Here is a 24,028-nt window from a genome sequence, read left to right as displayed (position 1 = left end):
ATCTTTTTCAGACTATTTTGTATTTCCTAATTCTGTCTGGAAAGGAGGAGCTTGCTAAGGCCTGCCTGTGTGCGCCCGTAGGGAAATGAGTTTCTTGCCTTGGTCAGCTGCCCACACACATCCTCTCAGGGCCATACTGGAGTTTGCTAGATTCCAATGAAATAAGATGATGGAGAGACACCTTAACAGACAGTATGACTACAGACAAGCTTTTCCAAGGGAAGGGCTTTAATTCCATTCATGAAGACATATATTTCTTTCAAAGTCCAGCTAACTCAGAACATTAAGAACATTGAAAATTTTCACAGTCATGAAACAGACAGAAATGTGCATGGATGTCTGGGCACACAACCCTTGGCTGGGCTGGTTTTCCTTTCCACTACCACTGGGTTTTGTGTTGGTGATGAGGGACACTGGCTACATAAAAACATATTTTGTGTCCCTTTCTCTTCTGTTACCAAAATGAAGACTCCAGTAAGGCAATTACTGCTATAGTCAGGTAGCCAGCAGGTACACACAGAACATTAAGGACAGAGAAGTGACATTTGGTGTGTAGCTCTCTGTAGGCTGGATGTAAAAGGACCATCCCAATGGATGTGATCTGTAGTTAAAATGCCCAGCCTGGCCTTTGGTCTGTGCAGCTTTCTGTTCATCTGCACTGAAAGTCAGAGAGAGAAGCTGCTACATTGTGGAAAAGGACAAGAGCCACTACCAGAGAAAGCGTTTGGGGTTGTATTTTTTAATTCTTGGCTATTTCTACTTATTCTTTGCTAGGTGAGCCTAGGTGCTTCCAAGAACTAGATCTGGGCCACCTCTGCCCTCTCCTCCTCCCTCCCAGCTGCGAGCAGACTGCTTCTACAAATCAGCATTTCAAACATCCCCACTGACTTCTGCTCTGGGTTTCTGCCAGCAGGAGGAGGTGGGTGCTGGAGCCTGTGAGGCTGCTCTGTGGCTAGAGGTGTGCCCAAAGGGCTGATCTGCAGCCCCACAACCACAGAGAGGTGGAAGGATTCCCAAGAGCTGATCTGGCAGCTGTGGTGCCCTGCCTTGCCTAGACACAAACCCACATGACACTGTTCCTGAACACAAAACACTGCGCACTAGGAGAACCACACTGAGCACAGGGCAAGGAGGGGAAGGGAAGGGGCAAAACAAAGGTGTTTCCTCTGAGCCTTGCACTTGGGATAACAGGAATCCACAAACTCTTCAGTATTTCTGAAACATGGTTCCAGGACTACAGTTCTGGCATGGGCAGAACTCTCCTAACATCCAGCTACAGGCACCAATACCTTATTTCCCTTCACAGACTCAAGACAGTTCCTAATAAAGCAAACCACACAGAAACACTGAATGGTTTAAGTTTAGGTGTTCATTTTTTGCTAATAAACAAAAACAGAGACAAAAAACTGCAACATTTGAAATGTTGAAATCCATAGGGCCCCTCTGAAGTGAGAAACACTTTGTTGTTTGGTATTTTTGTTTGCTAATGAGGCTCTCCAAAGTAACAGTGGCAGGAAAATTCCCAATTAGGAATTTCAATTTTCCAGTGGTTTCAGTGTACCCTAGTTGGCATTTCCAGGCCTCTCCCCTTGGAGCACAGGAATCAATCCTTTTGGATTGCATTTTTCCACACACTGCTGACATCCAAAGTCCTAGGGATAAACACACCAGTGTGTTGCAGCTCTCCTGTGGCAGCCAACATCCTCCACCAAAAGCTGGGGGAGTTTTTGGATGGATTGGGCTTTTCCCCAGAGCCCTGCCGCAGCTCAGCGCCGCAGCCTGAGGAAGAAGGCGTGCTTGCACTCCTTGCTGTCCAAGGGGTAATACTTGTCATAAAAATCCAAAATGTACTCCTCAGTCTTAAATCCAAACTTCTGGTAGAGCAGCATAGCAGGGTTGCTTGCAGAGACGTGAAGGGTGACGTCCTTGCCCATGCAGGTCTGCCAAGGGAGGGGGAGAGGAACAAAAAGGAGATATCACTGCAAGGGAACGAGACAGCCTCTGGGGGAATGCGGAGGTGAGCACACTCATCAGCTCAGGGATCCAAGGTACTGAGGAAATGTGAGAAAAGTCACAGGAGTTACCACACATAGCAACAGCAAAGGGAGGGCTGCTGCTGCTCCTCCGAGCCTTTGTTTCTGGGAAACGTGGATTCTCTGACAATGAAAGGTTTGGGATTATAATTTGTCATCTGCCCATTGTAAATTACTAAAGTAATTGTTAATTAAAAATAATCTTGGTGTACAGCCCTGATCTCAAATACAATGGCCTGAAGAAAAGACAAAACATGCCAGAGGATCAGGCTCTGCAATCCTCCCTGTCAGCAAACAGAGCTGAGCTCTCTGGGACTGCCTGAGCACCTCTGTGCTGTCATGCTGGAATTCCTGCCTATCCCACCCAGCTCCTCTCCCATCCTTCAGGGCACAGCACTCTCCTCCTGAGAAGGCAGGAAATTCAGTTCAGACAGCAAATAATAGCATGGCTGAAGTTACCTTGAAGATCCTAAATTATTCTAACCAGCAACACTCTGATTAAGATGATGAAATAATTTATTTTCTGCTTTCATCAAGTGATTTAATAGCATTCCATGTATATTGAGTGCACGGTAACTCTAAAGTGGGAACAGTAATACCCTCTAGGAAATCTCCAAGATAGTACATTCAAGGGGAAAACTCTCAGGAATTTAAGGAGGGAAGGGAAAAAAGAAATAATTGGAAGCTCTTTTGAGGAAAAGAAAATTTGAATGAGATCATTAAGAAAATGCAGTTTATTCCTCTGGGACAGATGCATGAGAGGATAAATTTTGACACCAAAACCAGCCACCACTATTTGCATCAAACCATGTTCCTGTTAAGTTATGCTGTTCCCAAGAATTCAGCCCCAAACTCAGCACACTGATCCCAAAGTCAGTGACCTATCTTAATCCAAGCAGAGAATCAAAGTGTCTCAAGCTACAGAGAGGAGACCCCAAGCCCAAGCAGGCTGCAGAACAGCACCTACAACCTGGAGACTGAGGAACAGAAGGTCACAACCACCGCTGTTCCACAGGACTAAACCCCTTCTGCCACTGGCAGAAAGTCAGCAATGGCAAAACAAACCTCATGTGAGCCAAACATACAGTGCTGATCTCTCATTCCTAGTGTGCCTAATCAGAGTCAAATCTCTCAGATCTGCTTGGCTTCTCTCAACAGGGAATTTCATGCAAGCAGGATTAGGTTAATTGATGTGATACATCCTACAGAAAGGTGTGAGGACTTTCTGTGGCTGACTTGCCAACTCCAGCCTCCCACCCTGCTGGAGAGGGATGTCTCTGAGAGTCCACCTGCTGGATCCCTGCAAACCTTGGCTCCTGCTCCCACTGGGTGTTGACATCTCACATCAACACACAGAGCTGAGGGCAATTTCCTTCAACACTTGACACAGAGCTGTCTGGGAGATGCAAGGGCTGAGTTTAAAGAATATTGATGAGAGGCCTGTGTCAGCACTGCAGAGAGCTGTGCAGGTAGCAGAGTTATCCTCAGGCAGCCCAGGAGCACAAAGTGCTTTTCCAAAGCAGGGATCACTTTCCACAAGGCTCTGCCAGCACTCCCTACCTTGCTTTAGCCAAGAAAGAAAGAGGATAAAACAGTTTCCAACGGTGAGTTTTTGTTAGGGAAGCTCATCTTGACTACAATGTTTCCCATCAGCAGCTCTGCCAAGAGAGTTCAGGGAGTGGTAAAACTGTGGAGTTTGGCTCTGTAAAGAACATGTACCTTACTCATCTTTACTCACAATTAAGCTGCCTTTCCTGCAATTTAATTCAAGAAAGTCAGTGGAATTAAGGCCACTTGAATAACAGTATTCATTCAGAGATTTAATGAAGTTTAACTCCTTTAGTATCACCCATTTAATTAGCTGAGATTAATTTTCCCAAGTATTCCTGTGGAACAAGGCCCATTTTAAACAATGAGGTTGCAAACACTTCATCATGAACTCATCTGTATTTGAACCAGAGGATAAAAGTGCAAGTGAGTGATTGAGATCAATAAGTGATTTAATGCATGGAATAAACCTCCAGGTGTAGTCAAGAAAGCTGCAATAATTCTAACTGACCCTGCCCACTGTTACCTCATTTCCTCCCTAAACCCCATTTACAGTATCCCTTGTACACAAACTACTGACCACTGAAGAACACAGAGCTAACCCCAGGACAGCTGAAGTGTGCAGCATCCCTCTAATTCTGAGGACATGACCAGGATGGTTGTTTTCCTAAACACATTTTGACTTCCAAAGCAGGAGCTATTCCCTCCCATAAACACTCACAAAAAGGGTTCCCCAGTATCTCACTCTCCAATACCTGCAGGTGTGCACACAAGGAAGAAGTGAGAGCTGATTCTTTGGCAGATTCAAGGGATGATTTAATTTCATTACCTGGATAAGATGGTAAATCATGAAGGTTGCAATCCCAGCTCTTCTCCACTCAGGGTGCACCAAGAGAAAAGAGATGTAAGCCTCGTTGTACTTCACATCTGGCACCATAAAGCCAAAGGCAATGATAACCTTCTTGTAGAGGACAACAACACTGAAGTCAGGATACTGCAGGCACTCTGACAAATCAATTCCTAGGGAGAAAGAGAGAAACAGCAGTTGGAAGCACTGCAAACCAAAATAAAAGTATGGTTCAAATCCAGGAGTTTAAGGCTTTTTAGAAACACTCAATCCCTTCTTTTTACCTTTATTTCAAATTTGTGATAGCAAGAGATGACAGCATAATAGAATAGTCCAAAGTCCCTGCTAGAGCAGCCCGCTGTTACTGTAAATTATGAGGCCAAATTTCCCACATTTTGGGAAATCCCAGGAGTCAGGACACCCAGAGTGCAGGGGATGAAACCAGCTGCCTGATCCTGGTGCCTCCCCTGCCAGGTGAGTATGCAAGGGAAAAGATGATACAACAAAACAGACAAAACAGTATCTGCCTAGCAGGGAAGCTTGCATGGAAACACTAACAAAGCTGATTTCCTTTCAAATGACTCAAGGATCAAACTGAAACTTAACTCTCTTCAGAAGCAGCATGCATGAAACTGAGCTTCAGCTTTGGTACCATTGCCTGCTGTGGTTTCTGTCTGTTTCCTCCACTCTGCAGCTCTTACTGCTGTCTCTTGTGCACTCTCAGCTGGTTGTGGAGCTGCACTGTGAGCCTGACCACAGCTTCCAACGCTATCCAAACATTTGCTTTTAGCATGCAAATTCTCTAATCTGGGCATGAAGCAGCCTCTCAGGCAGTGGTGCTTCTGTGAGTCAGAGGCTGGACTCAGAAACAGACTGGGAGTTTGTTACCTTGCCTAACATCCTGCTGCTGCAGTCCTAGAGCATCCTAGAGGATCTTCAAGGTAACTTCAGCCATGCTATTATTCGCTGTCTGAACAGCCTGTCAGCACCCAGCAGTGCAGCTCGAGGCACTGAAGACTGACTGCTCGATAATTTGTGTGGACAGACCCTAAATGAGATGCAAGACACAGAGGACATGTGCCAGAAACATCTGCTTCAGCCTCAAGTTGGCAATTGCCATGTATTTGGAACACAGGGTAACAAAACAGCAGAGTGTGTTTCCCAGTAATCACTCTGATGAGAGGCAAGACTTCAGAAGCAGCAGGCACAGAGAAGGGGGTGAGTTATTCCTTGCTCCAGAGTGAGCTGGGTGGAGCGGGACGTGGGAGGGATCGATTGGCAATAGGGAGCTGTGTTAATTAAGGCAAGGCTGCCCTGCCTGTGGAGTGCCTTGCAGCATGTCTGGACAGAACACTCCCTGCCCCAGGCACTGGTGTCTCTGCAGAGGTGCAGCTTTTCCTGTAGGGAGGGAGATGCTCAGCTCAGGATGGTTCACCACTGGAGACACTCCCTGCCAGGGAGAGGTTTCCCGTTAGGGCACCAAGGCACTGACACAACAACACCTGGGAATGTTTCTACCTGGAAACCTGGTTCTGCCTTGGGAGAGGCAAGAACAGCTCTGAAAGGAAGGATTTGGAGGCATAGAACAACTAAGTGCTGGCTTAATGATGCTCACCCAGTTGCATATCTCTGCCTCCCACCCCCAAGTTGTAGCAGCTAAACCCTTAGCACCCAGGCTTTACAACCTTATCACTTCCCTCTCCTGCTAAACGGAACCAAGGTGCAACAATCATATCCCAGCATCAGAATTTTATCACCATGGAAAAGATTTGGATTCCTGTTTGGAGACTGGCAGGGGTGTCAGCTTTCTGATTTAATGATGAACAGTTCACAGTTGGGTGGAACACACCCATGCTCCTTATGTTAAATAAAACAGGGTGAGTCCCGAAGAACTTAATGAAGATGCAAGCCAACTTGGCCAGAACTTCAAATGCATTATCAGGAGAGGGGAGACTATGACAAAGCGGTTCAGCCTCTGCTGGCATTGCAAGAGTCTCTCATAAACCCTCAAACAGCTCGTGAAAGGAAAGGTGTGCCAGGTTATTTGCCCCCACACTGTGCAATTTGCATAATGAGAAGCAAAAAGAGCCCCATCCTGACTGGGGCACATGGGCACTGCTGAACTACAGCCCTGCTGAATCACCACCAGCAAATCAAAACACAAAGCCAGCAGTTACCTGGAATAAAGGTGTGTTATGTTTGCACTGGCCTTTTCTAAATTAGCCTGCTGCCTTGTTTGCTGATCAGACGCTGATGCATGCAGCAGATGAACATCCCTGTTATTACTGCAGAAGAACTAAAGAGCGCAGCCTTGTAACCACCCCCAGAAAGGGTGGACACTGTCCTCAAAGAACCTGCAGTTCCAGAAAGGACACAGAAAAACACAAACCTAACCTTTCCCACTGAGGCTTGAAGAAATAAAGGACATCACAGCTGTAAAAGCAATTCACTGAATCACAGGATAAGCTGAATTGGAAGGGACCCTCATGGATCATCCAGTCCAGTTCCTGGCCCTGCACAGGACAGCTGCAAGAATCACACCATGTGCCTGAGAGTGTTGTCCAGACTCCTCGGGGGCAGGCTTGGAGCTGTGACCACTGCCCTGGGAAGCCTGTTCCAGTGCCCAACCACCCTCTGCGAGAAGAACCTTTTCCTAATCCCCATCCAAAACCTCCCCTAACAGTTTCATAGCCATTCCATTGCGTCCTGTCATCACAGAGAAGAGGTTGGTGCCTGCCCCTCTGCTTCCCCTCCTCAGGGAGCTGCAGCCCACAGTGAGGTCTCCCCTCAGTCTCCTCCTCTCCAGGCTGAACAGATGGAGTGACCTCAGCCACTCCTCCTACGACCTCCCAACTTTCACTCTGACATATGCAGCTTATGGCTGCTAGGAAGAAACCTTCTCACAGACTTAATGAACAGTAATCTCTGGTACAAAACTGTTTATTTCAACCCCTGATTCTTGCAAAACATTTCACTGGATGCTTAAGTTTAGTTAACTACGAACCTACCTACTACTCCTATTAGCACCTATTTTTGTAAGTGCTGTGCTAATTAGGGCCTAATTGCCCAGTTTTATACAATCTCAAGAGACAAAGACACCAAAGCCACGCCTCCACGTCAAATACATTCCTGTAACATCAGATAATGGGTTTCTAAGAACCAGCCAGACACCAAGTGAAATAAAATTTGGCCCAAGAACATATTTTTTCACTTCTTTCTTGGAAACCCAAGCACTGGAGGAATCTTACCAGGCCAGAAGAATTCGTGGCACATGGAGTTAATAGTGGGGATGTGATTAGGGCGAACGTAGCAGTAATCAATGGGTGCTTCTGGCTCAGCCTTCCAGTTGAGATCATTCCTGTGTGGATTTGCCCGGATTTCTGCCAGCAGCCTGAGTTTTGGAGGCTTTGTCTCATAATCACGTCTGCCAGGAACATGAAAAGGAAACACAAAAAGCAAGTGAGCAACAAGAACTGCCACTGCAGCTAAATGGGTACTGCCCATGAAATATCTTCTGACATGCTCAACTTTAGGAAAATAAAGAACAGTCTTCTATTCACATGGGGAAGCAGCCCCAGGCTCAGCAAAAACACCCTTGTGCCAGACGGCAGGACACTTTCCAGCCCCACAGCATGTCCAGCCAGTCTTTCCTTACAGCATGAGCAAGGAAATCACAGCTCTGACCCAAGGGCAGGTGCAACTTGCATTGAATGGCTACAGCAATGCCCTCTCTGCCCTTGCCCCCCTTGGAGATTCCCCTTCCCAATGCAATCCATTTCACCACTCAGCTAAATCCAAGACTATCCCTCCAGGGTTACCATGGTGCACTGGGTTGTACTGTGAGGAGGAGTGAGGAGCACTGCCCAAGAAAGGTGTCCTCTCCGTGGGCTGGCGGTGCACAAGTCAAGAGCAAGCTCAGACCCTCTGTACCTGATGTAAGGCTTAAGGACACGGGAGGTGTAAGGGCTGACAATACTGTGGTCTGCCAGCAGCTCCTCCGAGCCTACCAGGCGGTACAGGAACCTGCTTGTCTGCTGGCGGTATCCCTTCGTGGCGGGCAGCATCGTCTGCGTGACAAAAAATGCACAACAATGGCAGGGAGGTCAGGCAGAGACTGAACACATGGAGGGAGAGCAAGGGCAGCATCGTCTGCATGCACACAAAATGCACAACAATTGCAGGGAGGTCAGGCAGAGACTGAACACATGGAGGGAGAGCAAGGGCAGCATCGTCTGCATGCACACAAAATGCACAACAATTGCAGGGAGGTCAGGCAAAGATTGACCACATGGAGGGACAGTAATGGCCTCTCAGTGTGACAGGGTGGATGGAGCAGGTGGTGCCACCTCTGGGCTCTGCTGAGCGCTCCCAAATTTGGTGCCCAAATCTGAAAGTGCGTGCTGCAGGTCATCTCCCTCCTATACACATCCACCTGTCTGGGTACTTCCAGACCTCCAGCATTTGGGCAGGGCTGGAGTACAAACACAGTGACTTCCAGGCCTCCAGCATTTGGGCAGGGCTGGAGTACAAACAGTGACATTTGTGGTGCTGACACTGACAGATAGCAGTGCTGAACCAGCATGTCCCAAGAAAAAAGGGATTTAGGAGAACATTGGTGGGGACACAGCCCCGAGCCAAAACGAGTCTTGTTCACATGATCCTTTTCACTTTAGGAGTCAGATAACTCAATGTGACACTGCTGGCTGCAGCAAAAGCTTTAAAATAAGCAGTGCCAAAAGCTAACTTAGATTTGGGAACACCCACCTGGTATCTGTCCAAGATCCTGAAGTCCTGGCTAGTAGTTCTGTATGTTGCTTGCCCTACTGGGGACCTGGAGACAGCACCTTCTTTGGCTCCATAAATCCCATCAACCAGGAGCAGTGCAGCATTCACAACCTGGTCCAGATCAAAGAGTGGGAGCCCTCTCTCCCTCTTGGCCTGCCTGACCAGCAGCTTGCGCCTCAGCCTGCGGGCCTCTGGGGTCATGCTCAGAGCATTGGGACAGGCTTCCAGTCTCTTCAGCAGCAGCTTCTCCTCATAGATGCTAACGGAGGTGTGCTTGGGAACTCTGGGCTTAGCATCCCTCTCCAGCTGTGACTTGCCCTTGTCTCGTCCTCTCACCTGCAAGGGTGTGTTTGACTCTTCGGGATCTTCACTGTCACCTTCCATCCGTTCTGTTTTTTCTTCTTCACTCTCCACCTCTTGCTTGATCTGCTCAGCTGTCTTCACTTTTTTCCTGCTTGCTATCATGGTGCCAGCACCAGCTGTCCCACTGGGAGGGGGCACATACTCTATTCCTGGGTCTATGACTCCGTCTCCTTCCAGCTCCTCATCATCTGTGGAACACATCAAAATAATCCAGGGGAAAGAAAAAACAATCTAAACATCAAAGTCTCATTTCAAAAATGGTTATCACAGCATTTTTCTGCTAAAGAACAATAATGCGGGTTTACCCAACAAATTTCAATTTCTGTGTACTGCCAGATCTCCTGATTTTGGATGGGAGATACTGAAAAGAGTCAAATTTCGGGACACAGCATCAATCCTGCTCCTAAAGTGTCTTGTAGTTTGGAAACAGTGCCCCTCCTGAGCTGCAATCACATGTTCTTTGAGGAACCTTAAGCTGCTGAAACTTCCCAAAGGCTGGGAAATCAAAAAGTGAAGCTGGTGAGCTGTATCTTCAGCCAGCACACCCTCACTATTCCTCCTGTCACCCAGAAGACTGGCTCCTTAAGGAATTAAGCAAATTCAGCCTGCGTCACTGCTCTGCAATCTGACTGAAATTTAGCATCCATTAATCAGCACAATCAAACCTATAAAATACTGGGATATTACCATGGGAATAAAATCTCTGCCATGAAAAACATTTGAGACAAAACTAGACTTGCTACATAACAGTGTTATCTGTGTTGCAGTGAAATGCTTATGCTGAGAGGTCCAGCAGTTACTGTGTGAAGTCTACCCACTGTTCACTCAGGAAACAATCATGGGGGTTTCTTCTGGCCTTAAAAGCTGGTGATAAAACTATGGAAAACTGATGCAGTTCATTGGGTGGGGGCTCCCTGAGCTATATGTTTGCTGGCAGCAGCAGGCAGGTAAGGAGACTCCACATGGCTTCTGAGGGTGCTCATTAGATGAGGGTTTATTGGGGGTGCCACCCCCGGGAGCAGCATGGCTTCTGAGGGAGAAGGGGGAGGGAGAGAGGGAGAGCCTAGGGGGAAAAGGGGCCAAGAGAGAGCAAAGGGCTAAGAGGCTTCTCATCTCCCTCACACAGCTGAACAGGGAGATTCAAAGTGGGCACAGAATAAGACTTGGGCCATTGGGATTACAGATACATGGTACTTCAAGGGAGGATCACAGGCTTGGAATAAACCGTACATTTTCAAGGGGTGAGACAGAGCAAACCACTTAACTAAAATGTAACACCACAACTGGACTGTGCTAGCAGCTATCCAGGCTGCAACAGAAAACCAGTCAATTCTCACATGTCAGAACTCAGTGCATCCCTCCAGATGACCAGAGCTGCCAAGGACCCCACCAGGGGGCTTGGAGACCCTGGCACACAGCCCAGAGCACCTGCAGGTTTGATTTTGACCCCTGGAGCAAGTTACCAGCTTTGTATGAGGACATGAAAGTCACAGAAGTTTAAATAATATAATAATAAAATTATCATGGGGTGAAAATGTAGATTTTAAGATTTCTGGTATGGGGGTTATGGGGACAAGATAGAGGAACTTGGGCATGTCCAGCCTTTCTTCTTGTTCTTCTTCTTGGTCTCCATTTTCTGCAGTGATGTTGGCACTTTGGGATTGGTTTAGAGTAGAAGTGCACCGTCTAACATAGGTGATAGATATTAGGAATTAAGTGTAAATATGTTATTTGTAGTTTGTAGTATAAAAGGACAACACCACCTCAGGGGTGGTCAGAGTGCCTGTGGCTGCTTTGCTGAGCAGATGTCCGCTGCTCAGCAAAGAAAAGAAAATTTTATAGATAAGAATAAACAACTTCTAGACCGAAAACTGAAGAGCTCTGACTCGTTCTTCAGATGCGCGGGCCGAAACAGAGACATCCTGCACATCTCAGGGCAGCAACTAACAGCCAACTACCTGAGACTCACACTCAACTAAGACAATAGAATACTGCCACTTACTTCCCATCTCATCATGAAAGGATCCTGCACCTCATTGGGAACTTCCTTTTTAAAACACACTCCTAGAAAACCGCACACGGTTCATCACTGAAGGAAACTCATGGTGGCCCTTACCATGGAAGAGCGCCTGTGGCGGCATGACGTCGGGGATGAGATCCGCCTCCGAGAGCAGGCTGGGAGTGGCCGAGTGCGAGGCGGGCGTGCCGGGGGCGGAGAAATCCAGGGACGGGGATGGAGAGGGGCTGGTCAGGGGCGTGCGGTCGGAGGAGCTCAGCGAGGAGAAGTCGATGACCTCTCCCTTCTCCAGCACGATGTCGGGCCGGCGGCAGCGGCTGCTGAACTTGACAGGAGTGGAGGAGGTGCTGCGGTCCAGGAAGCCGGCTGCCTCCTTCTGGGCTCTGCGAATGTCCTTGGCCTCCTGAGTGCGGGACCTCTTCTCCTTCAGCTCCATGGCCGACTCCACGGGGTTGCGGCTCACGCGCTTCCGGAGGCCTTCCACGGTAATGATGGGATCCAGCGGGGGCTTGGAAGCTGCTGCAGAAGGAGTTTGCTTATTCTGAGCTCCTGCAGTCACTGGATTCACACTGTGCAGTCAAAACCACGCTGACTAAAGAGCTTAAAAGATGGGGTTTTCAAAGTGACCAAAATTCACTCTGGGACGTGCAGCATTAAGCCAGTGTATGACTAAAGCCTCGTTAAAGCCCAAATTTTGTTCCTCTGCACAGAGGAGAATTTACATCTAGTGACAAAAGATAAAAGATATTCCCCAGGGTAAAGAGAAGTGGGGAAATTGTGGATTTCAGCTAAAATAACCCACAGAAAACCACTCTGCACAAGCCTCAAAACCTGTAAGTCAGCACAATGGAAAAAGGTAATAAAATATAACAGGCCTCTCACTCTACAATATATACCCCATAGTTCAGTCAGCCATTACAGCAGAACACAACTAAGGAGCTGTCCATGCACACAAACTGGTTTCAACTGAACTTTTCTCACATCTCCCAGCTCTGGCCCAGCAAGCAATCTACACACTACTGGCGACAGAGTTACCTTTTGCCTTCAGTGCAGATGCAGACAGCTTCTCTCCTTCAGGCTTCAGTGTTGGGGGCTTGTTATGAACCAGCTTCCACCATCCCGGTTCTCCAAATTCCTGTGCCCCCGAGCGGAAAAACAAGGGGCTCCCCACAGAGAGACAGCCAGCAACTGTGCTCCACCATGTTGAGGTCTTTTTCCTGTGGTGGGAGAGAGGAAAACAAGGGTTAGGTCCCCACTCACCAGCTGTGCTTCCATCCTGGACAGAGTGTTTCTGCCAGAGGCACTGACACACAATCACTGAACTACTCCTGAAGCACTTTTTTGGCCCCTTGGAGGCAAGGAGCTGCAGTTAAGCCTTTCCCTCTGCTGGGCAGTGCACTCATACTGGGCACCTCAGCATTTTTTGTTCCTTTAGGAACTGGGGACAGGGCTAACTAAGATGTCACTTAGGGAAGAGGTGAAAAGAAATACTGAAGAATTGCCCTTGTAGCCAATAACTGAGGTACTCCCTTGAACCTGACTCTGGAGAGTCAGGTTCATGCAACAGAGTTGCCCGAATCTCAGGATTTCTTCTTGCCTTTGCACACCCCCACATGCAGAAATTCTGTGCTTGCCAAGGCTTGGCTGAGCTGGTGTTCACTCAGGTGCTGCCCTTACACACCTTGAGGTACTGAACCCCAAAGGTGGGGGATCAAACCCAGCTGCTGCAGCTCCAAGTCTGGAGTGTTACAGTAAATCTGGATAAACTGCACTTCAATATGCCAAGGAAGATCTTTGCACAGTTTGTGCTGCTGCACACACGATTCAACTGTCTGTGTTCCTTCAGTGGCTTGTCCAGGCAAGTGGGAAGGCTGTGTCTGAGGCCAGGAATCACTCTCTGAATTTTAATCAGAGCAAGGAGTGCCCAGTTCCCAGGGCAAGTCTCAAAAGGCAGCAGCAAACCCTGGGAGGCACTGGTTCCCTGAATGAGGGACAATGGGCCACCAGCTGCCCTCCTGTCAGGGTCCCTGTGGCTCCCAGAGAGGACAAATGCTAACAACATTTCTGAGAACAGAGCAAGGAGGCACAGACAAGCTCTGAAAGCAAAGCCAAGACCAAATCTGGTTAGGAAGAAAGGCCAGATCTTATGACAGAGGAAATTCCTGGGGAAGGAAAGAAGCTGTGAAGTCAATCAAATCTACAGCTTTCAAGGATTGCTCAGTTCCTTCCCTGCCTCCACAGCACTCACTAACAGTGAGGCTTGGGTTTGACAGCTTCAGCACACTCAGAATAAATGTGCTGCTCACCTGGAAAATGAAGGCTGCCCTCTACAAGAGGGGCTCCTACTCTGACAGCGTGAAAAACTTTCCAATTGTTTAACACCTACTGTGTAAGAGCCATTTCATTATGATCTGAAACAATCTAAAAGGTGAGGCTCAGTTCTTGAAGAATTTGGTCTTTTGGCAAGCTTTGTAGCCAAGGAACTTTGCTGGATCACATTTCTGTCCCTGAAGTTTGGCAATACCAGGATCAGCCCACCCATTGTGACTGTTTAGAAAAACTCAGTTCTCTGCAAGTTCATATGCTACCTAAAGGAAGATAAGAAATAATCCAAAATACATGCATTTGTATTGTTTTTGTGTGACATTCCTGGGGGTGTTTCTCCCCAGTAAGAAATGCTAATTCTTTCTCAAGTGTACCCCATGCCTGGATTCAGATTTTCCATATTAAATCCTCCCTTTTTATCACTTGTAAGGCTCAACAGAGATGTCACCAAATTAACCAGGATTCTTGTCCATCTGTATAACAGGCTTTAATTCCTTTGGCTCACCAATCAGACCCTCAGGAAAACACCATGTCTTTACCTGTTCCCTAGTAAGAAAGTCCAGTGTTTCTCAATAAAAGCACAAATGTCTTCTTTCCACCTGAAGTACCCCTGACGGCCCGTTCCTTCCAGAGACAAGTTGTACATTGCCAACATGACAACCTGCAACAGAAAGTGTTGGACACCAGTGAATCCCTTCTGCTTTTTCTGCTGAACAGACCCCCACAGCTGCCACACACACACACAGATCTTTTCTCCCTCATAAATATCTTATTTTTGCAACACTTCATAGGCAACTTCTGCAATCCATCTTCTTCCTGGTTTTGTGCTGCCTGTTCTTGTCTTTCTATTGTTAGATGCACATTCTTCCAGAGATTTCTCCATCCCAGGGGAATAACAAGCTGCCTAGTTATGCAGGTTTGTGCTGAGACACAAGAATTGTGCATAAATGAATTGTATAAATGTTGTATAAATGAATTACAGAACAGCTGGGGTCTGAATGTAATGTGGAGGTAGAGAAACAGACTTTCAAATAAATTAAAAAAAAAACACTCACAAGTAATCCTGCAACCCAATACATCAGGAACACTGTGACAATGGTCTTTTACACACTTCACAACCAAATTCACTCTGACTTGTTACATACCCAAACTAAAGGGCAGCTTTGAAAAATATCTCCTTCAAGTAAATCCTAGGTGATCAACTGTTAATTACATTTACTTAATTAATTTCAATTAATTTATTAGAACAGAACTAAAGTCAGCTAGGTTGGGATCATCTTTTAACAATCACACAGCCTCAGTTTGGCACTACTTCCAATAATAACTTGTATTTCACCCTCAGAGAAGTCTGAAATCTGCTTTTCTCAGGGAGATGGGTCTCCTTACAGTGGACCTTGACTTTCTGGGATGCACTGTCAAAGATATCAAAATGAGGAAACATGGACAGCTTTAATGTCTCCTTCACCATATCTCTACCTCACAACCCCTCGCAGTTTGATAACTAGGATTTTGTGGGTTTTGTCTCAGGATGTCAAAAATAATTCTCTTTTCAACTGGCTAAAGATATGGATCTGTTGAAGCCACATACTCTGAAAAAAATCCAGAAATCACTGTCCCCATTCTTCCTGCTTCAGGTAAGTTAGTTTGACCATTTCTCTCAATTCCACTTACCCAGAAGCAGCAGCAGCTCTGGCTGCTGGAAGCCCAGGGATGTGGTCACAGGTTTCCTCCTCACCCATTTTCATTTTGTCTGTCCCTGAAGAGACCTGGGCAATGCCAGCAGCCTTTGCTTTCCCAGTCTGGAATTGGTGAAACTCTTCCAGTCTGCCAGCACAGAGCCCTGCCTAAACCAACCTTTTTCCCTGCACTGGCCACCAGGAGAAAGCAGTGCAGGAGTTACAATCAGTGTTTCAAATTACCTTACATGACAATAAGGCTGAGTGCCTAGGGGTAAGAATCAAGGAAAAGCCAACAAGGCTGATATTTTCAACAGTGTGACAGCTTGTCCTCAGGACAAGTGGCCTCCTGAGCTGGAAGATGGGGACAGGGAGCAGAATAATAATCCTGTTATTCAGGAGGAAGCAGTTGGTGACTTGCTGAGCCCTCTCAGATGCTCACAAGTCTATGGGAGCAGGTGGGATCCATCCTAGGCGAGGAGGGAGCTGGCAGAAGAGCTCACCAAGCTGCTCTCCATCATTTACCACCAGTCCTGGCTCACCAAGAGGGCACCTGATGGCTGGAGGTTGGCCAGGGTGACAGCCATCCATAAGAAGGGCTGGAAGGAAGATCCAGGGACCTCCAGATCAGCCAGCCTGACCTCAGTGCCTGGCAAGGTTATGGAACAGATCATCCTGAGTGCCATCACTTGGCCCCTACAGCATGGATTCACGAGGGGCAGGTGCCCAGATGATCAGCTCAGGCTGGACATTAGGAAGAATTTCTTCACCAAAACAGTGACTGAGCATTGAGACGGGCTGCCCAGGGAGCTGGTGGAGTCACCATCCCTGGAGGTGTTTAAGGAAACCCTGAATGCTGCACTCAGTGCCATGGCCTGGTTGACAAGGTGGTGTTAGGTCACAGGGTGGATTTGATGATCTCAAAGGTTTTTTCCATCCTAGCTGATCCTGTGATATTCTATGAGACAGCACACCATTACAGGCCCAAAGAATGCAAACAGATGTTATTTTGATTGCTCAGGTGTGCAAATGACTGGAACAGTGAATTCCAGCAAGTGCACAGGCAGCCAGGTAGGAGCTTTGTACCCAGGGAGCTGGCAAGCTTTCTGTTTCTATGTTGCCACCTCACCAGTTTTACATTTTCTTAGACACAAAAAACTGTTCATGCCTAGAAGCCAAATTGCATTTATTTTGCTTTTCCAAACCTGCTTGAAGCCATGAATCCATGAGCAACATAAGGGGAAGAAAAAAAAAAAAGAAAAGGAATGTGGTTTGTATGATTATCTTTCAACTTCCCTGCCAAATGCTGAAGTTCTCATGTGCAGGCAATCCTCAGCTAATTAATTTCTGCAGTTCATGCAAATGCTCCTTTGTTATCAATACCTGATCCTCCTTTTCCAGGTAGCATGTACACAACCACCAACAATTTCAGAAAGTCCCACGGCTGTTCTGATGGCACAAACATTTCACTTACTTGTTGCCACGTTAATCTCAGACGTTCAAATTGCTCCTTCCCATCTTCTGAGCAATCAGAGCAAGTGAATCTGAAAAAGTTATCTCCTTTGAGGTAGCTGAGCTGTTCTCTCAGTTGACCTAAAATGAAAAGGGAAAAATCAATCTTTTTGCCCTTTTATAGGAAAAAGTGCTGCAAAGGAAATTTGGATTTCTTCCACGATCAGGTTTGTCTGAACAAAAATGACAGAACCACCTGTAATGCATCCAAAGTTACAGGTTTTAATTCCGTGTTTCTACAGCAGAGAAAAAAGAAATCAGGGCTTCTAAACTCACTAGGAGTTAATTTACACAAACATGAACAATTGAAAAATGACACCGGAGGACAGGGAAACAATGTTAAGACTAGAGTGTTTCTGTAAAGTCACACTCCTAAGATGTTTCTCTACAAGGATGTCATCTCTTTTACTGTATAATTTTATAATTTTTAACATATGGATACCCTGCTACTATACTGAAATACAGAATTCAAGTTGCAACTGCATCTGAAAAAACCCTCACACTTGGTAAATGAAGAGAATTTCTAAGTGGCAATTCAATGAAATAAAGTGATTATTTGTCTGTTTTATTTTCACATGAGACAACTGAACTCCCTAGAACTGAACGATTAGGGAACAGCACAGTATCTCCCTTTGGCAGCTCGTTTACTCTGCACATTTGTATGTGGCTACCGTTGCTTTGCAACTGGCCTTGTCTGCTCCTTGGATTTGTTCCACAGCAACTGCACAGAGGAGCATGTTTGTAAAATAAAACAAGTTGAGTGTTAAATGAGGTGCTCCATGTGAGATAGCTCATGCTGCCTTTAACTCTGCTTCATTTTTTTCTATTAATACATTTCAAGTTAATATTTACCTTTAGTGCATAGTAATTAATTAGTCTGGTGCTGGTTTCATTACATTAACACCTAAACAATCACTAACACGCATCGAGAGGAGATTTTTACACTATAAATTTTGGCAAATCCGAAGAGGGCAAAAAGGGCAGCTCTGACATATCTGCAAGGCAGGTGCCACCTAAACAGTCCCTTATTTTTGACCAGAAACAAATAAACAAACCCCACAAAACCCCCAAATCAAAAATAAAATTAAAAAAAAAAAAACAAAAACAAAAAACAAAGCCAAGGTGTTTATAAATATCTGGCTCTTAAATGTAATAACAGATCAGATAATCCAGAATTTAGAATGTAAAGCAGTCTGTTATACTGCTAACAGCATGTATCTGTGCCAAAGGAGAGGCACCAAATTCTGCAGCTTGCTCCTAACACCCCCACAGCTGGCTGCTGAAGGCTGGGCATGTTTCTAGGCCAACTTAAATTCACATTATTGGGAAAATATTAAGGTTGAGATATAGCCATATGCTCCACAGACTTGACAAATCGACAGGGAGGAAACAAAAGCAACACACAAAAGTCCTTTTCCTCCCCAGAGCTTTACAGCAAGGGTCACTAGCTGAGTGAGCAGAGAGGCCAGGTCGCTAAATAGCTGCAAGAATTGTGAGTGTGGGCACATTTCTGAACTTTGATGTTCTCTAGTAATTGAAGAAGACAGTTTGACTTCCTCAGGAGAGCCCCAGCTCCGGGACAGCAGTGTCTGACACAGCCCCTGCCAGCAGGCACCACCCACCAAGTGTGGGATCTCAGCACCTCAGGATGGAGGTGCAGAGTGACCGAGACCACCCTTGGGGGGCTCTGGAGTCCTGGAATGTTGCCAGAAGTGTCTGGTGCCTGGACTTTTGATCCTACACAGGAGACGACGCCTGTATGAGGATGGGAGGATTTCACCGGGTGAATGGTGAAGGGATAAGTTAATTAGAGTGTAAGACACAGGGTTTAGGATTTCTGTACATGGGGGTCTAAAGAAGTAAGATGGAGGAATTGGGGCGTGTCCTGTTCTTCTTCTTCTTCTTCTTCTTGGCCTCCATCTTCTGTGGTGATGTTGGCACTTCGGGATTGGTTATTACTAGAAGTGCACCGGTTAATAAGGGTAAAAGGTATTGGGGAAAAATAATAAATATTGTGTACGTAACTTCGGGTATAAAGATAGGTGACCGCCCCGGGGGCTCTCAGTGTGCCCATGGCTGACTGCTGAGCAGACCTCTGTTGGGCCGAAAGAAAATCTTTTAGATAAACAATTAATAAACACCGAGACCGAGACAAGATCTGAAGTCTCTTCTCGTCCTTTGAAGCGTCAGCTGTCCAAGGCCATCCCTGGGCCTTTCCAGGCCACCTAAACAGCCGAGAAACCGACAACCAAGGTGTGAAACAGGAACACAGGGCAGCACAAACACCTCTCAAACACCACCACGGCCAGCACCACACAGCCTTACTTGCTGGGATCCACTTCTGGCACTTCTCACAGTAATAGGACATCTCCTCCATCCAGGACGTCTCCCCCTCGTCGCTGTTCAGGGAGTCCCCGCTCTGGTCGTGCGACAAATCCACGGAGGCCTGGTCCTCGGACTCCACGATGAGCAGAGTCTCCCCTTCCACCTCACCCTCCTCCAGCCCCTCGGAGGTGGAGGTCCTGGTGGCCTCATCGTCGTGGCGGCTGAGCAGCCCGCCCATGTGCACGTTGTTGGCCATGCTAGAGGGAGCCTGCCCCACACTGAGCGGTTCCTGCCCAGCCTGGGACGCGGCACAGCCGAGCCCCCACAGTGTGAGTACCAATCACAGGTGAAATGGGTTTGTGTCTGCCCTAAAACCGCAGGGGCTGGACTATAATTTATACAAAATAACCAGTCTTTCACAGGTTACCTCTGTTTGTTACACCTTCAAAGAGTGAGATGCAAACGACCTTCAAACGTCTTTAATCAAACCTCTAAGGGCCAGGCCTGTGCCTAGGGCTGCTGGGAACGCTTTTCCTTCAGCGCCTTGTCTCTCTCCTCAATGAGCCGCTTTGTCAGAGCGATCTGCTCTTCCAGCAGGCGAACGTTCTCCTTCTTCTGCTTCTGACGCTCCAGATCTCTGACCACGCCACTCCGCAGCCTCTGAAAACACAAAGGACACAAAGGGTTTATCACAGCCCGGGGACGCTGATGGGGACCAACCCCACCCCAGCTCCACCCTCCCTCTGCTCCCTCTGCAGGGTCTTCCCACAGCAATTTACTGTGGCTGGAATCTTCAGGACATCCAGAATCACTCCATCAATATCCAGAATCACTACACCAAAAACTGCTTTATTTGCACTCACTGAAGTGATGTTGGTTAGTGATGATGGCTGGGTTTAGTAAGTGACAAAGCTATGGAGCAAATAAATGCTCGGAGCCTGGAATTCCCGTGCCATGCAGGATGGATGTGATCTAAAAAATCCCTCTCATCTCTGACCTAAATCTTTACCACATCAGAAGGAGCTCCTCAAAACTTCTCTGCTCTGTTTGTCACACAATTCTGTGACAAACTGGAAACTATTTTAAGAAAAATCGGTATGTGTCTTCATTCACTTCTTTCTGCTCATGTCCTAATCTTAAAAAAAAATCCACAATCTGCTTATGCCAAACTTGAAACAGCAGAGCACTTGCTTCACAAATATCCCCTTTACCTAAAGTGTTCATTATAAATCATGTAAATATATAACACATAAATAAATAAATACATTGTGTGCAACACAACACCAGCAGCTTTCAACCTGGGGTGCCACCCCTCAATGGGTGGGAAAAGCCCTAAGAAAATCCCTGCTGCTTCTCTCTCTCTTACCTGGACATTTTTACTCACATAGATACTTTGATAATTAGGGGAAAGATCAATAATTTTTGACCCATTTGAATGATGCCAAAATGCACCTGGAAATAATTTATTTGAAAGCTGACCCCAAAGTCATTTGAGAGGATGTCTGTGACTATTATTCAACAGAGTTTAATTCCTCACCTAGCATGCCAATGACTGCACCTTCAAATGTAATCATTTCTCCTGTCTAAATCAAAACAGAAAGGTTTTGTTTAAGAAATAATTTTATCTTGTTAAGAAAATGCACAGCCACACGTGTCTGCCAATAATCAAAACTCTCCAGAAATTAATCTAATAAAACCAGTTCCTTCTCACCAGCTTCCATCAACTGAACTCAGGCTACAAATTAGTGTAATTACTGATTACTACAAATCAGTAATTTGAAACTGAATACAAAGTTCATAAACTTGTAATTACATTGCTATCAGTTAATAACAATAAAGATGGGAGGAGATACAAGGTAACTGATCAACTGCACCAAGAATGTGAATCCTTTTTCCTTCACAAAACACTGCAATCTTTCAGGTGGTGGATGCATTTACTTTGAAAATGCACATTTTGCAAAGGACACCTTTAGAAATTGAGTCAAAGACCCGAAATAAAAAACGTAATCTTCTCATCTTCCTCCATTCTTAGAAGTTAGCCCTGCTTGTCTTCTGCAGGCATGAAAAGCATGTGCAAGCTCAAAGCACTCTGGGCCTGGCACATCAATTTATAAGAGTCAAACCTTTATTAATCTGCATAAAGATAAACTTGAAATAATCTCTACACCAGGACTGTAAAATATTTATTTCCATTATGTTATCTAAATAGCTAGATCTGTGGAACATGAAGCCACTACTACTTGGCTTGGCCATGAAGAATTATAAAAAGAAAATCTCAGATTAAATTTACAAAACATACGCTTTGAGCCTTGGAGCTTCTGAATAGGTATTAGCCTACAATGGGATTTGGGTCAAAAAGATCCATGAGGTTCAGGTGTCCCATGAAACACCCAAGGGTGATGTTTATTCTGCACACGTTCAAAGTACAGCTGCCATTTATTGCAGCTGCAATTTAGGAGCATTTAGCAGCTATTCTTGCCAGATCCTCAGTGCCCCAAGGCAGGCACACTGAATCAGAGAGCAGCCAGCTACAAAAATGTGATGTGATCTACCCAAAATATGTTAGGTGATCTACCCAGCACATCCATCAGCTCTGGAGCAGCTGCCACTCCAGGATCCCAGCCATCCTGTCCTTGCTCCTGCCTGTGCCCTCACACAAACCTGCCTCTTTCCTTACCCGTACCAGCCTCATCCTCCAGATTCCATCCCTCTCAAGCACTGACAGACAATCTCTGGAGGGGAACACAATATAATCCTCTAATTACAGAATGTATCACAAAGCCCAAGCAACAGCCAGCTGGGCTATGGATTGGGAAGTTGAACTCTGGTGTTCTGTAACTTCTGACTGCCTCAGTGTCATTTAGCACAGGCTGTTTCTGTGTGCATTTTCTAAATTTTTTGTATGTAAATGGGGAAGGATCAGCTGTGTGCCCTCATATAACCCTGGGCTCATCAGCAGGGTCCAAACTAGCACATCACTGCCCACACAGCACAGCTTCACACAACCACACAGCTTCCAGTCCCAGGCAGGGCTGCTCTGCTCTAGGACTCACCATGGGCACAGCTGACACCTTTTGGCTGTGGGCTCCCTGGCACACAGGCTGCCTGCCAGGAATTCCCTGATTTTTGTAAATACAGCACAGAGAACCGCCCTGTTCCATCACCACGTGGTGCTTCTGACAGCTTGCACTGGCAGAACAAGAGGGGAGCAGGGGCATGGCACAGCACAGGGCTGTCTGTCCTCCAGCACAGGGCTGTCTGTCCTCCATCAGGCTGCATTTGTGGGGCTGAGGAAAAACAGTGGGCACACAAGTGGGACGGCACAGCCAGACAGGGGAGAGCCCCGGGAACACTGCCAGAGAAGGAAGGAATGGAAGGAAGGATGGATAGATGGAGGGAAGGAGGGATGGAAGGAAGGATGGATAGATGGAGGGAAGGAGGGATGGAAGGAAGGATGGATAGATGGAGGGAAGGAGGGATGGAAGGAAGGATGGATAGATGGAGGGAAGGAGGGATGGAGCAGGGACACGCGGGCTCAGGTGCGCGCAGGGGGCGGGGTTTGGCGGTGGGCGTGGCTTTCGTTAGTGGGCGTGGCTCCGCGCTGAGCCCGCAGGTGGGGGCGGGGCCTGCCGGGCCGCCAGGTGAGGGGGCGTGGTCTGCGCAAAGGGGCGTGGCTTGCCCGACCGGTGGGCGGAGCCGCATTGAGGGCCGACGCAGGGCCCCGCTCGCCGCCTTCCCCCCCGCGGCCCGCACTCACCTCCAGCTCCCGGCGCTGCTGGATGTGCACGGCCGCCACGATGGCGGCGGAGAGCACCGCGGAGACGGCCAGCGCCAGGCGGGAGCCCCGCGACATGGCCGGCGGGGCGGCGCGGGGCCGCGGCGGGGAAAGCGCCGGGCGGGCGGGCGGGGGAGCGGGAGAGCGGGAGAGCGTGAGGCGGCGCGCCCCGCCCCTGCCGAGCGCCGAGCGCAGCGAGCCAGGCGCGAGCAGCCGAACGCCGATGCGGGGCGGAGCTGGGGGAGCGGCTCCCAGAGATGCCGGTCCGAGACCGGCCAGAAACTCTGCCGTGGGTGCTAAACTCGCACCCTGATGGCCAGAAACTCTGCCGTGGGTGCTAAACTCGCACCCTGCCGGCCAGAAACCCCAAAAACCGAGCCTTTGTTCCCTTAGCGCCGCTGGGGATTGGGTGCCCAGCTGTGCCCGTGTCCCCTGGGGCTGCTCCCTGGAGCTTCCCGCCGGCCAACGCGACAAAAAGGAATTTTCTTGTGCATGCAAGAAACATTTCTGGTTTTGTCGAGTGAAGACCACCAGTCCTGCGCTGTCCTCGCCCAGAAATGCCGAATTGCGTGGGAGAAGCAGCTGGAGAAAGCTGCTCTTCAATTGTTTGGTGTATTCTCATTGTTCAGTGTGTGGCCTTAAGGCCTCGTGTTTGCCAGGTTTCCGTGCTCTGAAGAGAGAATGATTCCATCCCCAGCCCAGTCTGCAGTGGAAGAGGGAAATCAAACACATGTCAGGCTGATCCCTCCTCATTATAATATTTTCAATCTCTCTGCTGAATGAACATGATTAAAGTGAAAGGTGAAATTAGTGGGGATGATA

At 47.4% G+C, this 24,028-nt stretch overlaps 2 protein-coding genes across 2 annotated transcripts; both read right to left on the bottom strand.

Moving 5' to 3' along the window:
• Positions 1–249: 249 nt before the first annotated feature.
• On the bottom strand, positions 250–19,920 carry KAT14 (lysine acetyltransferase 14). Its single transcript, XM_058802070.1, has 10 exons — positions 19,432–19,920; positions 17,069–17,187; positions 14,458–14,579; positions 12,629–12,810; positions 11,693–12,112; positions 9,193–9,764; positions 8,359–8,495; positions 7,677–7,852; positions 4,411–4,601; positions 250–1,940 (listed from the first exon to the last, which is right to left on the bottom strand). The coding sequence occupies exons 1-10, from the start codon at positions 19,685–19,687 to the stop codon at positions 1,767–1,769; spliced, it is 2,349 nt and encodes a 782-aa protein (XP_058658053.1). The 5' UTR covers positions 19,688–19,920; the 3' UTR covers positions 250–1,766.
• On the bottom strand, positions 19,722–23,341 carry LOC131555813 (protein PET117 homolog, mitochondrial). The gene is made up of 2 exons (XM_058802071.1): positions 23,189–23,341; positions 19,722–20,091 (listed from the first exon to the last, which is right to left on the bottom strand). Exons 1-2 carry the CDS (start codon positions 23,282–23,284, stop codon positions 19,942–19,944), a joined length of 246 nt encoding a protein of 81 aa, XP_058658054.1. The 5' UTR covers positions 23,285–23,341; the 3' UTR covers positions 19,722–19,941.
• Positions 23,342–24,028: the final 687 nt, after the last annotated feature.

The sequence above is a fragment of the Ammospiza caudacuta genome, chromosome 3 (genome assembly GCF_027887145.1).
Source record: "Ammospiza caudacuta isolate bAmmCau1 chromosome 3, bAmmCau1.pri, whole genome shotgun sequence".
Lineage (NCBI taxonomy): Eukaryota > Metazoa > Chordata > Aves > Passeriformes > Passerellidae > Ammospiza > Ammospiza caudacuta.
The sequence above is the reverse complement of the archived record's forward strand: the minus strand, read 5'-3'. Positions and strand labels throughout refer to the sequence as shown.